General features: G+C 42.8%; 1 protein-coding gene across 3 annotated transcripts in view; it reads right to left on the bottom strand.

The window, feature by feature from the left end:
* PLD1 (phospholipase D1) overlaps positions 1 to 13,834 on the bottom strand; it is a 355,357-nt gene that overhangs the window by 32,476 nt on the left and 309,047 nt on the right. For all 3 annotated transcript variants that reach the window (XM_077487973.1, XM_077487974.1, XM_077487972.1), the window contains one exon: positions 4,487 to 4,621. In XM_077487973.1, the coding sequence (XP_077344099.1) occupies positions 4,487 to 4,621 (135 nt within the window). The remainder of the gene's footprint in view (positions 1 to 4,486; positions 4,622 to 13,834) is intronic.

The raw sequence follows: 13,834 nt of genomic DNA, 5'->3' as shown, positions 1-13,834 counted from the left end.
ATTTAATCAAAAAATCAAAAGATCCCACGTGTAAAAAATTCAATGTATGACCCACTGCGATTATAACTCGAGTCGCATATATGCAAATATATATATAAAATGTGTCATTCAATAGTAAACCTAATACCTAAAATCCCATAAGTGCACTATACCAGTATTTAATGATAAAAATATATATGTAATGTATCAATCAATGAAAAAAACTTAACCTAAAATCACATAAGTACACTATATATGTGTTTAGTGACAAAAATATATATAACCAATAAATAAATGTGAAAAAAATGTGCAGACACTCAGATATCAAAAAAACATGATAATGCCAAATAAAAAATGTGTATGTCTATACACACAGGGGGTAATATGAGACCTAATAATATAACACAACCCCTAGTGATGAAAACCCAAAGAAACTTTAAAACAAAAAAAAAAAAAAACTTAAAAAGTGAAAAATACAAAAAACAAGTAGAAAAAATATTAAAATAAAAATAAAAAATATAAGTAAAAAATAATGAAGTACCAAAAGAAAATTTTTTTTTTTAAATATATGATAAATGGCAAGAAAAAATATATATATATATATATATATATATTAAATAAGTCCCAAATAAATGTTCATTAGTGCAGATCCAGAATTTTTTTTGAAAAAGGTGACTTTAGTGCTTCCTGTGCAATCTTCACCGTGACTTCTGTGCTCCCCCACCAGACACCCCAATCTATTTGCTGATAGGCATGCTAAGTCCATGGAATATTATATATTTTGCCACAAGTTTCAGGAATATTGCAATTTTTTTCACAAAGTTGTCACTAAATGATATACTGTTCAAATATGCCATGGGCATATGTGAAATTACACCCCAAAATACATTCTGCTGATCTCATGAGTACGGGGATTCCACATGTGTAGGACTTTTTTTGAGCCTAGCCATGTACAAGACTACGAAAACCAATCACCACTTTCAGGCTTTCTAATGGTGTAAAATGGTGATTTCACTCCTCACTACCTATCACAGTTTCGGAAGCTCTGAAATGTCAAGAGAGCACAAACCCCCAAATTACCCCATTTTTGAAAGTAGAAGTCCCAAGCTATTTGCTGAGAGGCATGGTGAGTATTTTTCAGTTCTCATTTGTTTTGGAAAATGAAGAAAAGAAAGGAAATTCTTTTTTTTTTTATATTTTCAAAACTGACAAAAAGCGAGATTTGCAAAATACTCAACATGTCTCTAAGCAAATAGCTTGGGGTGTCTACTTTCCAATGTGGGGTCATTTGGGGGGGGGGTTGGCTTTCCGGGGTCCTGTATGTGGCTAGACTGCAAAAAAGTCCCACACGTGGCATCTCCATACTCAGGAGGAGCAGCAGCAGAATGTAGTTTGGGGTGTAATTTCACATATGCTCATGGCATGTTTGAGCAATATATAATTTCAGTGACAACTTTGTGTAATTTTTATTTTTTGTCATTTTTCAATCACTTGTGTCAAAAAAATAAAATATTCAAAGTGCTCAACAAGCCTCTCTGCAAATTCCTTGGGGTGTCTACTTTTAAAAAAATGGGGTAATATTTTTTTGGGAGTGGGGGGGGGTTTGTACTGCCCTGCCATTTTAGCAACTCAAGAAATGAGATAGGCAGTTAAACAAAAAGTTGCATGAATTCCAGAAAATGTACCCTAGTTTGTAGACGCTATAACTTTTGCTATAACTTTTGCGCAAGCCAATAAATATATGCTTATTGAATTTTTTTACCCGAGACATGTGGCTAAATGCTCTTTGGCCTAAATTTATGACTAAAATTGAGTTTGTTTTTTTGTTTTGTTTTTTAATAGCAAAATTTTTTTCAAAATGTTTGGTCTTTTTTCATTTATATTGCAAAAAATAAAAATTGCAGAGGGGATCAAATACCAATAAAGGAAAGCTCTATTTGTGGGCAAAAAAATACGCAAATTTAGTTTGGGTACGGCATTGCATGACCACGCAATTACCAGTTAAAGCAGGGCAGTGCCAAATTGTAAAAAGTGCTCTGGTCAGGAAGGGGGAAAATCCTTCCCGGGCTGAAGTGGTTAAATAGCCTTGCAGGATTTAAATGTAATTGTTTTATGTGTGCGCTGTAATCTATTCTGTACTGTTTGTTGGCCTTATAGCAGCACCATCTTGAATGTAAATGCATATTAGGATGTGCCCCCCCCCCCAGACAATGATTTTGTAGGTTTCAGATCAAGGCGCATAGAAGGATACTTTCAATTAGTCCAAATGTGTTATTCCTAGCAATTCTTTGTTGCTATCAGCTGTGTGTTTTGGGTTGTTAACCTGTTGAAGACCCACAACCTGGACTGAGACAGAGTTGCCCAACATTAAGCTTTGCTCCAGAATGCCTTGATATTCCAATGTTTCCTGCACAGATTCAAGGAACCCCATTGCCAGACTCAAAGCAGCATTAAGGCCTAATGTACATGGGACACTTTACAACCTCCCCTGAATAATTGACCTTTTTTTTGCAAATGGAAAAAAATGAAAAAGCCTTTAAACGAAATGCATCTACACGCGAGTTACCGCGTTTAGAAGCTATTACAGGCATTTGGCATTTCAAATGCCTCTGAACATCCGTTCTGAATGCATTTTTTAGGTTTCCAAAAAATGCTTCTAAACTCAACTGCCTAGAAACTACTATAAATTACTCTGTGTACATGTACTGATAAGATAATGGAGAGGAGAGTTCAGGGGCAGCTGAAAGAAATGCCCAACTGCTCCTAAACGTTAGTTTACCAGCAGCAGTGTACATGAGGCCCAACACACAACCGGGCTACGTTTCACTGTTGGTAAAATGTTCTTTATTTTGAAAGTTGTATTTTTTAATCTGTGAACAGCTGATGTGACTTGTCAGATTGCTGCAGTTTTCTCAATTGTCCAAAGGGCGTTCTCCCAGAAGCAATGTGGCTTGACAACATGCATCCTAGCAAATTTTAGTCTTTTTTTTTTTGTTTTTCTTTCAAGCTGGTATCTTCCTAAAAGTTTTCTTCGACTTTTTGTCTACAATTGCCACTATTCATCTGTTTAAGTTGGGGTTGATTTTCCTTTTGCAGCCATATTCAGAGAGGTTGGCTACTTTCCCATGGACCTTAAGCTTCTTAATATTTGCAACTGTAGTTACACATAAACGAGTTTTCTTTGTGATCTCCACAGACAGCCACCTCTTTTATTTCTCTGGGCCATGTTTAGTATGGTGAAACGATGATACCACAAACAGCAGAAAGTGACTAGTTTTCTTCATTTAAATAGAGTGACTTAAGGATTACAAGATTGAAGCCATGTGTGAAAATAGTTTGAAATATTCCTATGATACAATTATTTCTAATGGCACAAAAAAATATATCTTTCCTGGCCATACATGGATCGAAATGTCAATCTAGTGATCAACTCCTCTCAAAAGGTATACTTATGCTCAATCGGCACTAGGAGTTGTCCCGTTACCAGAACACAACAGTGCAGTGGGGGAGGGAATTTTCTCATCCACTTCAAACGTGTAGATGGGGCAAATTTTTTTTTTTTTTTTTTTTTTTTTAAATCAGCCACTTGGCTGATCAATAGAAAAAAAAAAATACATCTATGGGCAGCTATAAATTATCTTTGTACAATAATTTATCTCTATTACAAGTGCTTTGCTTTACAGTATTGCATACTAAAGGTATGCAGGTTGGAGGAATTAACCATTTTTTAAATGGTCTGTAATAAATTTGTCAACGTCTGTATGTGTGGAATGCATATTGAATTGAACCCATCCATGCAAGTTGCAATAAAATGGATAATTCATGTTATGGCACAGACTAAAATATGGATTCTGTATAAACATGATACAGTAGTGACACGGAGAAGTGCAGATAGAATACGGACACAGGGAAATTGCATCTTTGCACAGAATTGGATTTAGTATCATCCTGTTTTTATTACCTTAGAGATCCATTTACAAAGGTCAGAGAAATAACAACATTTAATTTTACCACCCTATTTCCCTCTAAATAGTGCAGGTTTTTTTCTCTTGACATAAAAAGGTATGCTGAAAATTATATATATATATATATAAAAAAGGAAACCTGGTAGATTTTTACAGGATTTTTAGAAATAAAACAAAAAGCAGAAAAAAAAGTTCCTTCCCCACCTTTTCTCTGGTGAAAAGGGCAGACAATGCAAGGACATTTAAGAAAACAACTAGAAGAAAGTTTTTATAAAGTGGCATAATCTACCAAACTGTTCTGCTAGGCTTTGAGCATCTTTGTTAAATAATGGCTGAACTTCATAAACAGGGTTAAAATGTCAGAATCAAAAACACAAAAATCCTACAAAGTATCAATTGTGACTTTTTATAAACAGGTCTCCTAGGTTTATTACATATTTTATCAACTTAATGCAGTAGATCAGAGAAACCTTATAGAAATAAATAAAAGAAATGTAATAAGGTTTGATAACGGCACCCAAGAACACAGTTTGTTTACTTACCAATAATGACAGTGTTGTCATCAGCAATGAGCAGCTTGCTGTGGACATATATCAGTTCACTGACTAGGTTTCCTTCTAGCTCAGCATAGGTTCGGAGTCCACAGAAGGATATGTAGTTCAGCCATTGATCCCCAACTGAAAAAAAGATCAGCTGTTATTAAAACCATCTCTTATTGAGAAATGTCACCAAAACCTCATCAACTGACCTCTCTATGATACTGAAAGAGCAATGCACCCACTGCAGGTAAAGAGACTATAGCACTAACGAAAAACATTAGCAAAATATATGTGGGTGTTAAAAATTTCAAAATATATTTATAGTTCTGGATATCATGGAGAAGGGTTATAATTTCTAAGGTATTCAAATAGGAAATATCGGGAAACTAAAATTAGCTCCCATTTTAACAAAAACTTAGTAGAAACTAAAAAGTGTATTTATTTACCTGTAAAAAAAATAAAAATAAATGTTTTTTTTATTATTTCAGTCAGCTGAAAAATGTAAGACTATGGTTACTTGCTGTGTGTTTCTTACTTAGCAATTATCACTTTAAAAAAAAAAAAAAAAAAAAAAAAAAATCAACCGATACATTCAACCCATTTTGTTACCTTACAAATAATGTATGCTAATCTGTGCACAATTAATGTCAGTTAAAAAACACTTTAGATGATTTTAAGGAATGCAGTCTTCTCAATTTAACTTTAATTAGAATGATAGAAAATGGCAGCAAGTCAGGTTTAAAGGATAAGTTCACCTTTCATAACACCTTACACCCAATGTTCGTGGTGTAACATGTAACTGATGCACTGGCCCCCGCACCACCTGCTTCCCCGCTGTTACAGCTGAGCCTCACTCATTCACAGTGCTCTGTGAATATAAAACTACTAGGTCTGGCAGCCTTTGCTGCTGTTGGCTTGTAGTTTTCAATGAACTTCCACGGCGCTGTGGCAGTTCATTCATTCTTCCTGTCAGAATGTACCGGCTTCCTCGTACAAGGTACAAGCAAGCCGATACAATGAAAGATCTGCAGGAGACCTGCGTGGCATCAGAGATCTGCAGGAGACCTGCGTGGCATCAGAGATCTGCAGGAGACCTGCATGGCATCAGAGATCTGCAGGAGACCTGCGTGGCATCAGAGATCTGCAGGAGACCTGCGTGGCATCAGAGATCTGCAGGAGACCTGCGTGGCATCAGAGATCTGCAGGAGACCTGCGTGGCATCAGAGATCTGCAGGAGACCTGCGTGGCATCAGAGATCTGCAGGAGACCTGCGTGGCATCAGAGATCTGCAGGAAACCTGCGTGGCATCAGAGATCTGCAGGAAACCTGCATGCCATCAGAGATCTGCAGGAAACCTGCATGCCATCAGAGATTTGCTGATCACTGGTGCAATGCTTTACAGGCTCCACCTGCAAAAAAATGTGCATCTATAATTTGTCAAAAGGTGAACTTATCCTTTAAAATAATTCTTAACCCTTGTACACACGGTCAGAGATTCCAACGGAATGTGTCCTATCGGACCGTTTTGTCGGATAATCCGACTGTGTGTGGTCTCCATCGGACCGTTTCCGTCTGAGTATCCGACGGACCAAGTTTTCCAACTTGTCCGTAAAATTTTCCGACAAAATGCTTCGATTGGACATACTCCGATCATGTGTAGCCTACTCCGACGGACAAAGTGCCACGCATGCTCAGATCAAATTCCTAGACCAAAGCTATTGGCTACTAGCCTGAACGTAGGAACGTCATCAGGTTATGTACAATCGGATTTCCCGACAACTTTGTCCGACTGTGTGTATGCAACAGTTTCGGACAAAATCCGTTGGACAAAATCCAATGGATTTGGTTGTCAGAATGTGCGACCGTGTGTACAAGTGCTTAGAGAGCTTCGGAGTGGGACTACAGGTCTTTAACCACTTAAGCCCCAGACCATTTGGCTGCCCAAAGACCAGAGCACTTTTTGCGATTCGGCACTGCGACCTGGCTCCCAAACAAACTTGACGTCCTTTTTTCCCCACAATTAGAGATTTCTTTTTGGTGGTATTTTATCACCTCTTTGGTTTTTATTTTTTGTGTTATAAACAAAAAAATTAGCGACAATTAAAACTTATTATTTTTTACTTTTTGCTATAATAAATATCCCCCCAAAAATATTTAAAAATACTTTTTTTTTTTTTCAGTTTAGGCTGATACGTATTCGTCTACATATTTTTGGTAAAAAAAAGATTGCAATAAGCCTTTACTGATTGGTTTGCGCAAAAGTTATAGTGCCTACAAAATAGGGGATAGTTTTATGGTATTGTTATTAATAATTGATTTTTCTACTAGTAATGGCGGCGATAAGCGATTTTTATTGTGACTGCAACATTATATACAGCGATCAGTGCAATTAAAAATGCATTGATTATTGTGTAAATGTGACTGGCAGTGAAGGGCTTAACCACTAGGTGGCGCTGTAGGGGTTAAGTGTGTCCTAGGGAGTGATTCTAACTGTGGGGGAGGGGCTATGTGTGACACGACAATGATCACCGTTCCCGATTACAGTGAGCTGTGATCAGTGTCCTGTCACTAGGTAGAACAGGAAAATGCTTGTTTACATTAGCATTTCCCCATTCTTCCTCTCCGTGAGACGATTGCGGGTATCCCCGTGGACAGAGTCTGCGGGACCCACAGTCACACTCACGGAGGTCGTGGCACGCACGCAAACTGCTTCTTAAAGGGCAACGTACAGGTACGTTAATCTGCCTGTACCTGCCCTTCTACCGACTTATATTGGTGTGAGCTGGTCAGCAAGCTGTTAAAAAATTGAAACATCGAAAAAAAAGGACAGTTGTCCATTAAGTCTGGCAGGTTTTTTTTTTCGTTAACTTTTTTGTCCGAGTATAGATCTATGTTTGTCCCAAGCATGTTTGAAGCCATTTATGGTTGACTGTCTCACTACCTCAGCTGGAAGTTTATTCCAATCAATAAGTGCCACTTAGCAGTGCTGTGTATCAGTGTAACCGATCAATGCCCGTTATTGCCACCCATCAGTGCCCATCACTGCCACCTATCGGTGCCCATCAGTGCCGCCTCATCAGCGTACATCAATGAAGGAGAAAAATGACCTGTTTGCAAAATTTTATAACAAAATATAAAAAATAAAATAAAAACTACAGCGGTGATAAAATACCACCAAAAGAAAGCTCTATTTGTGGGGAAAAAAATGATAAAAATTTAATTTGAGTACAGTGTGGTATGACCGCGCAATTATCATTCAAAGTGAATCAGTGCTAAAAGCTGAAAACTGGTCTGGACAGGAGGGGGGTTTAGGTGCCCAGTAAGCAAGTGGTTAAAGGACAGGATCCAGCTGCCATGCAAGCTCTAAGCACAAGGCAGCAGGAGACCACAACAATGTAGATACAGAGATAAAGGCAACTGGTTACTAAGGATAACAGAATGTTTGTACCTGCTGTATAATCTTTTTTTTTTTTTTTCAAATATAAATTTTTTTATTACTTTTTAAACAATGCCCAACATGGGCATAAACATATAATACAACATAGAAGTGGGATACAAAAGAAAAGGGGAGGGAGGGAAGAGGGGAACCAACATCAAACCTATTACCGAGTTCACAGGAGGGACAGGGTCAAAAAAAAAAAAAAAAAAAAAAAAAAAAAATAAAAAAACCATTGTGCATGGCTCATCCATAACATCTCAAATACCGAAACGTGATTGGGAGCCTTAATCCCTTCAGTTCCCCCATCTCCGGCTCTCATCAGAACCTCGATACCCCGGTAGAGACCCAATACCAAGGCAGAGACCATTAAGAATAGGGGAAGGGGTCCTGACAGGGAAGACTAAGAGAGGGAGGAGAGGGGGGTGAGGTGAGGGGGGGGAAAGGAGAGGGATGGGGAGGAAGAGGGGGGGGGGGGAAAGAGGGAGGGGAGAGGTGGAGGGGGGGGGGGGAGGGGGGGGATTTCTGGTTGATTCAGGACTGCCCTACCCCCCCATGCAGTATCTATCGCCGAACATATTACGAAGTTCTCAAAAGTACCCCTTCGGGCGAGAAAATAAATTGGTGCCAGGGTGCCCATGTTTTCCTAAATCTTTCCTGCTGTTGCCTCCCCGTAAGCACCAGGTCCTCCAGTCTACTAATTTCCTCCACCTTACGAACCCAGGACGCCACCGATGGAGGGGCCTCGCTTTTCCAGTGGAGCGGTATACATGCTCTTGCGGCATTCACCAATGGGCATAAAATGGATTTTTTGTACTTTTTAATAGACATGGCATTCATGTGCAGGAGGAAAAAGGCCGGGTCATTAGGGACATTATACTCCGTAAATTTTTGAGTAACGGTCCTCACAGTGGACCAAAAATAAGACAACTTCGAGCATGCCCAAAATACATGCAACAAAGTGCCCTGTTCCAGTCCGCATCTCCAACAAAGCGCAGAGGTGGTCGGATAGAAAGAATGCAAAACCTGTGGAGTTAAGTACCATCTCGTCAAGATTTTATAGTTCGTTTCCTGTATAGTAGTACAGATGGTAGATTTCAGGGCCAATGCTACAATGTTGTGAATCTGGGTCGGAGTAAACGTACAGTTCAAGTCCCTCTCCCATTTTGTCATGAAGGTCAGATGAGCATTATCCCCGGGTGTGATAAGGAGATTATACATTGTGGACAACGTTCTTGGAAGCACCCCGTTACCAGAGCAACATTCCTCAAAGGCGGTCAACGGTCCATCAAATCGGAGGGGGAATGAAAGGGTTCGAAGAAAATGTCTAAGTTGGACAGCAGTCCAGAAAGCTAATTTATAAGGTCCCGATGTATTACAGAGCACCTCTATGGACGGCCAATCCCCATCTATCCGGAAACATCGTGCTTGTGTGCGCCCACTACTGGACATAACCTGTAGAAGGTGGGGGTCCATCCCAGGGGAGAATTGTGGGTTCCCCATAATAGGAAATAGCGGGGAGTTAGGCGTGGAAAGCAACCCCTTTGAGCAAATCTGTGACCCCACCCGTAGAGTCGTCCCTATCAAGGGATGCCTCTTCATGTAGGCTGGGAGGTGTCTATAACACCAGATGGCCCCTGTTAATGGCACCCGGACCAGGGCCTGCTCCAACCGGATCCAAAGCTTCAGATCCCGGTGCCTGCACCAGTCTACAATTCTACCGAGGTGTACCGCCTGATAATATTTCTTTACATCAGGAACGGCAAGGCCGCCGAAGGGTTTGGGCATGGAGAGTAAATTCCGGGCCAATCTCTGCTTCTTATATGCCCAAATAAAACCAGTAAATAAACCGTGAACCTGTCGAAAATATGATGTGGGTACCGAAATAGGGAGTGCCTGCAGCAAATATAAAAATTTGGGCAGGATACACATCTTAAGCAGGTTGCACCTGCCAAACCATGAATGAAGGCCTTTGTTCCAGGATTCCAGAAGAGTCCTGGTTCTGATCAGTAAGGGAGGGAAATTGAGTTTAAAGACGTGATTTAGATTTGCCGGGACCAAAGTCCCCAGATACGACAGTGCCGTGGGCGTCCATTTAAAATTAAAGCTGGACCGAAGCCCCTGTATGGTCGCTTGCGACAGTGCCACTCCCATGGCTTCTGATTTGGTGTAGTTAATCTTTAGATTGGAGACTTGCCCGTATTCCTCGAATTCCCGGAGGAGATTCGGGAGGGATATCGCTGGATTGGAGAGGGAGAAAAGCAAGTCATCCGCATACGCAGAGACCTTGAAATGAGCATCACCCACCACTATGCCTTGGATATCGGGGTTATTCCTAATTCTACATAAAAAGGGCTCCAAGGAAAGGGCAAAAAGAAGCGGCGCCAGCGGGCAGCCCTGCCTGGTTCCATTTTTAATCAACAGGGGTTCCGATAATATCCCGTTCACCTTAATTTGTGCCGTCGGAGTAGCATATAATTGGGCTATCCACCTAAGCATTTTCTCACCTAAGCCTATGTGGTGGAGGACAGTGGACATATACTCCCAGTTAACCCTGTCGAAGGCTTTTTCGGCGTCTGTATTAAGGAAAATAGAAGGAATAGGACCCTGGTTCGCAACGTGGATCAGGTTCAATACCTTGATTGTACTGTCTCTGGCTTCCCTCGTAGGAATAAAGCCCACCTGATCCTGATGGACTAGGGACTGCACATGTCTGGCCAATCGTGTTGCTATTATCTTGGTAAATAATTTAAGATCCGTATTTAACAATGAGATGGGTCTGTAGCTACTACAGGCCAAGGGGTCTTTGCCTTCTTTAGGGATGACCGTAATATGAGCCCGAGTAGTATCAGTGACAAAGGTGGCCGTGTTCCCTATTTCATTAAAAAAGGTCACCATACGAGGGCTAAGGATGGAAAATAACGTCTTATAATACGGGAGGGTGAAACCATCCGGTCCAGGCGCCCTCCCAGGTTTAGCCGTGTTAAGCACCGACTCCAACTCCTCAGGGGTTATCGGGGCCTCTAACTCAGCTACACTGTCAGATGATAGTTTGGGAGTCTGGCTAGAACTTACATACGCCTCCATCAGAGGTCGTCCTCCCGGGAGAGGTGGTAGATTGTAAAGGGTATTGTAGAAATTTTTGAATGCAGCCGCTATCTGGTGCGGGAGGCCGACATCTACATTCGCTTCCGACCTGATTCGAGGGACATAGGTCTGTGTCTTGATGTCTCGGACCGCCCGCGCCAGACTGCGCCCGCACTTATTACCCGATTCATAAGCCATAAGTCTGCATTTTTGTAACGCCGCCTTGGCTTTGTAGCCAAGGAGGTCATTGACCTGGCTTCGAATAGAGGAAAGTTCAGCCTCCACGGATGGATCCAGGGAGACCTTGTGTTTTGACTCCAGAACCTGGAGTTCGGCCAGAAGTGAGTCCAACTGTTTCCCAGTCTCTTTTTTGATGCGCGAACCGTGTTTAATCAGGACACCCCGAATAACCGTTTTGTGTGCTTCCCACACCACCCCCGGGGAGGAGTCAGCCGTCGTGTTCGTCTGGAAGTAAAGAGTAAGCTCCCTAGTCACCTCTTCCAATATTTCAGGTCGCTGTAATAAGCTGTCATTAAGGCGCCAAAAACGTGTCCGTCGGGAAGAAGTGGCCGACAGCTTGTAAGTCAGCATAATGGGGGCATGATCCGACCATGTCTTTTGACCTATAGAGGAGGCCCTGACCGCATGTAATTGGCTATGTGGTATAAGAAAATAATCAATTCTTGTGTAAATTTTGTGAGGCGGAGAGTAGAAGGTATAGTCCCTGTCACCCGGATGCTGTAAACGCCATATATCGACTAATTGTGACTCATGGAGACATGCGATGATACGCTTACGGGCACTAATCGATAAGGAGGACGAGCCCGCCGAGGTATCCACGTGGGGGGCCAGGGGTACATTCCAGTCTCCACCCAGGATCAGTTGACCCACCTGGAAGGCAATCAGCTTGGTCAAAAGACGCCGCACAAACACGTCCTGGCCCTCGTTAGGGGCGTAGACATTCGCTAGTGTCACCCGTACCCCTCCCACCAGTCCTTTAAGAAAGACATAACGTCCTTCCAGGTCTATCTCGGAATCCGTGAGAGTCCAAGGTACATTACAGGAGATAAGAATAGAGGCACCACGAGATTTAGTTTTATTAGTGGAGTGGTACATCAAAGGAAAGAATCTATTCTTGAGGACCGGTAATCGATCCTCTTTAAAGTGAGTTTCCTGGATATAAGCTATATCAATTTTCGCCCTTTTTAGGTCATGCATTAACATACGCCGTTTCTCCGGGGTGTTAAGCCCTTTCGCGTTTAAGGAGTATAATGACAGGCTGTCCATCCTCAACCAGAAGGGAAAAGAAACCGGGAAGGGAAAAAAAAAGGGAGGGGGGGAAGAAGGAAGGGAGTGAAGAGAAGGGGGGGGTTAAGAGTGGGAAAGGGAAAGACTCACAGTAGGGTGTCCCTTAAGTCTAAAAAAAAAAAAAAAAAAAAAAAAAAAAAAAAAAAAACCCCTAAAGACAAGCCAAATGCTTGCGTGGCACGTCCCTACCAAAAATGGCCGAGAGCGTGCCGGCCTATGTGGGGAAGCGACCTGGAACAGCCGAGGAGTATGAGCCCTCGGCTCCCCCCGACCTCACTGAACCCGAGGAGCTGTACGAGCGTGGGTCATCAACAGCCACACACTCCCCCCATCCCACCCCCCCCCCCCAAAATGGGGTCAACGGGGGGTGGGAGGGGAGGACACACACCAAGGGCCGCCGCGAAGTCCATACCCCCGAAACAACCAGCCCCATCCCCTATAAAAGGGGGGGCACGTGGCCCCGGGGTTAATCGCATCAGGGCCAACCGAGGCAACGTCCCCGGTCTCCTCTCAATCCCCCAGCGGGTAGGGGAGGCGGGCCACATATAGCAGTGTGGCAGGTATCAGGTGCAAAGCACCCTTATGTACCCCCGCCACTCCGCCCAATAGGGCATATGGCCCGGCAACAATTCCCCCCAGTCATATAAATCACAACATGCAGCATGCCCCAGGTGTGTATAGGTATATAACCAGAGCCCCCATAAATTCATGCAAGCAAAATTAAAACAGAAAGGTCAAACATAACATAAGAGCAAAAGAAATGCAACCCTAACAGCCAGGCGGCCATGGTAGCATCAGCAACATAACATCAGCGTCCCCCACCCGACCCCCCGGGTGCACTACCCCAGCCAGAACAGGGGGGAGAAGAGCATGAATGACCCTCTCCCCACCATCCCAGGAGGGCAGCATCCCCACCCCGGGTGCCCCGAGTATCCCACACAAACAGGAACAGAGTCAAGGCGACCCCTCAGAGGAATCTCAAAACCAGCTTCCGGAGAGGCACCTCAGTCACATATTGTCACATATAGTCCGGCAGACCCCCGAAGCGCCGGAGGCGTAAAGGATAACATCCCGCATTCATGGTGGGCCCCCATAGGGCAGTGCCCGGGGCCAAAAGGAAATAATTGGAAAAAGGAAATGCACAAAAAAAAATAAAATAACATGAGACAAGGGGAGGGGGGGGGGGGGGTGGACAAAAAGGGAATCCAACCCAACCTCCCGGGAAGCCACTCCAAGTCAGCCGGCACCATATGGCGGAGTATTTATAAATCCCCATCAGATTCCCCAAGACTCCCCAAAACTCCCCGGGCAAGTAAATCAGTAAAAAAAAAAAAAAAAAAAAGAAAAAATACATTAGCCCACCCCACCACCCCATAGAGGTCCGCCACCTTTACCAATCCATGGAGCAGTCAAGGAGGGTCGCCTCTCCGGTCATCAGCATACGGGGTCCAAAGGGGTAGAGCAAACCCGGGTGGGAGACAGCAGGAGCATAACAGAAGTCAGGGTGGTAGAATTCTATA

The sequence above is a fragment of the Lithobates pipiens genome, unplaced genomic scaffold (genome assembly GCF_037356315.1).
Source record: "Lithobates pipiens isolate NorthernLeopardFrog02 unplaced genomic scaffold, aLitPip1_a1.2 Scaffold_18, whole genome shotgun sequence".
In the NCBI taxonomy this organism is placed as follows: Eukaryota; Metazoa; Chordata; class Amphibia; order Anura; family Ranidae; genus Lithobates; species Lithobates pipiens.
This window is presented reverse-complemented; position numbering and strand designations above follow the sequence as displayed.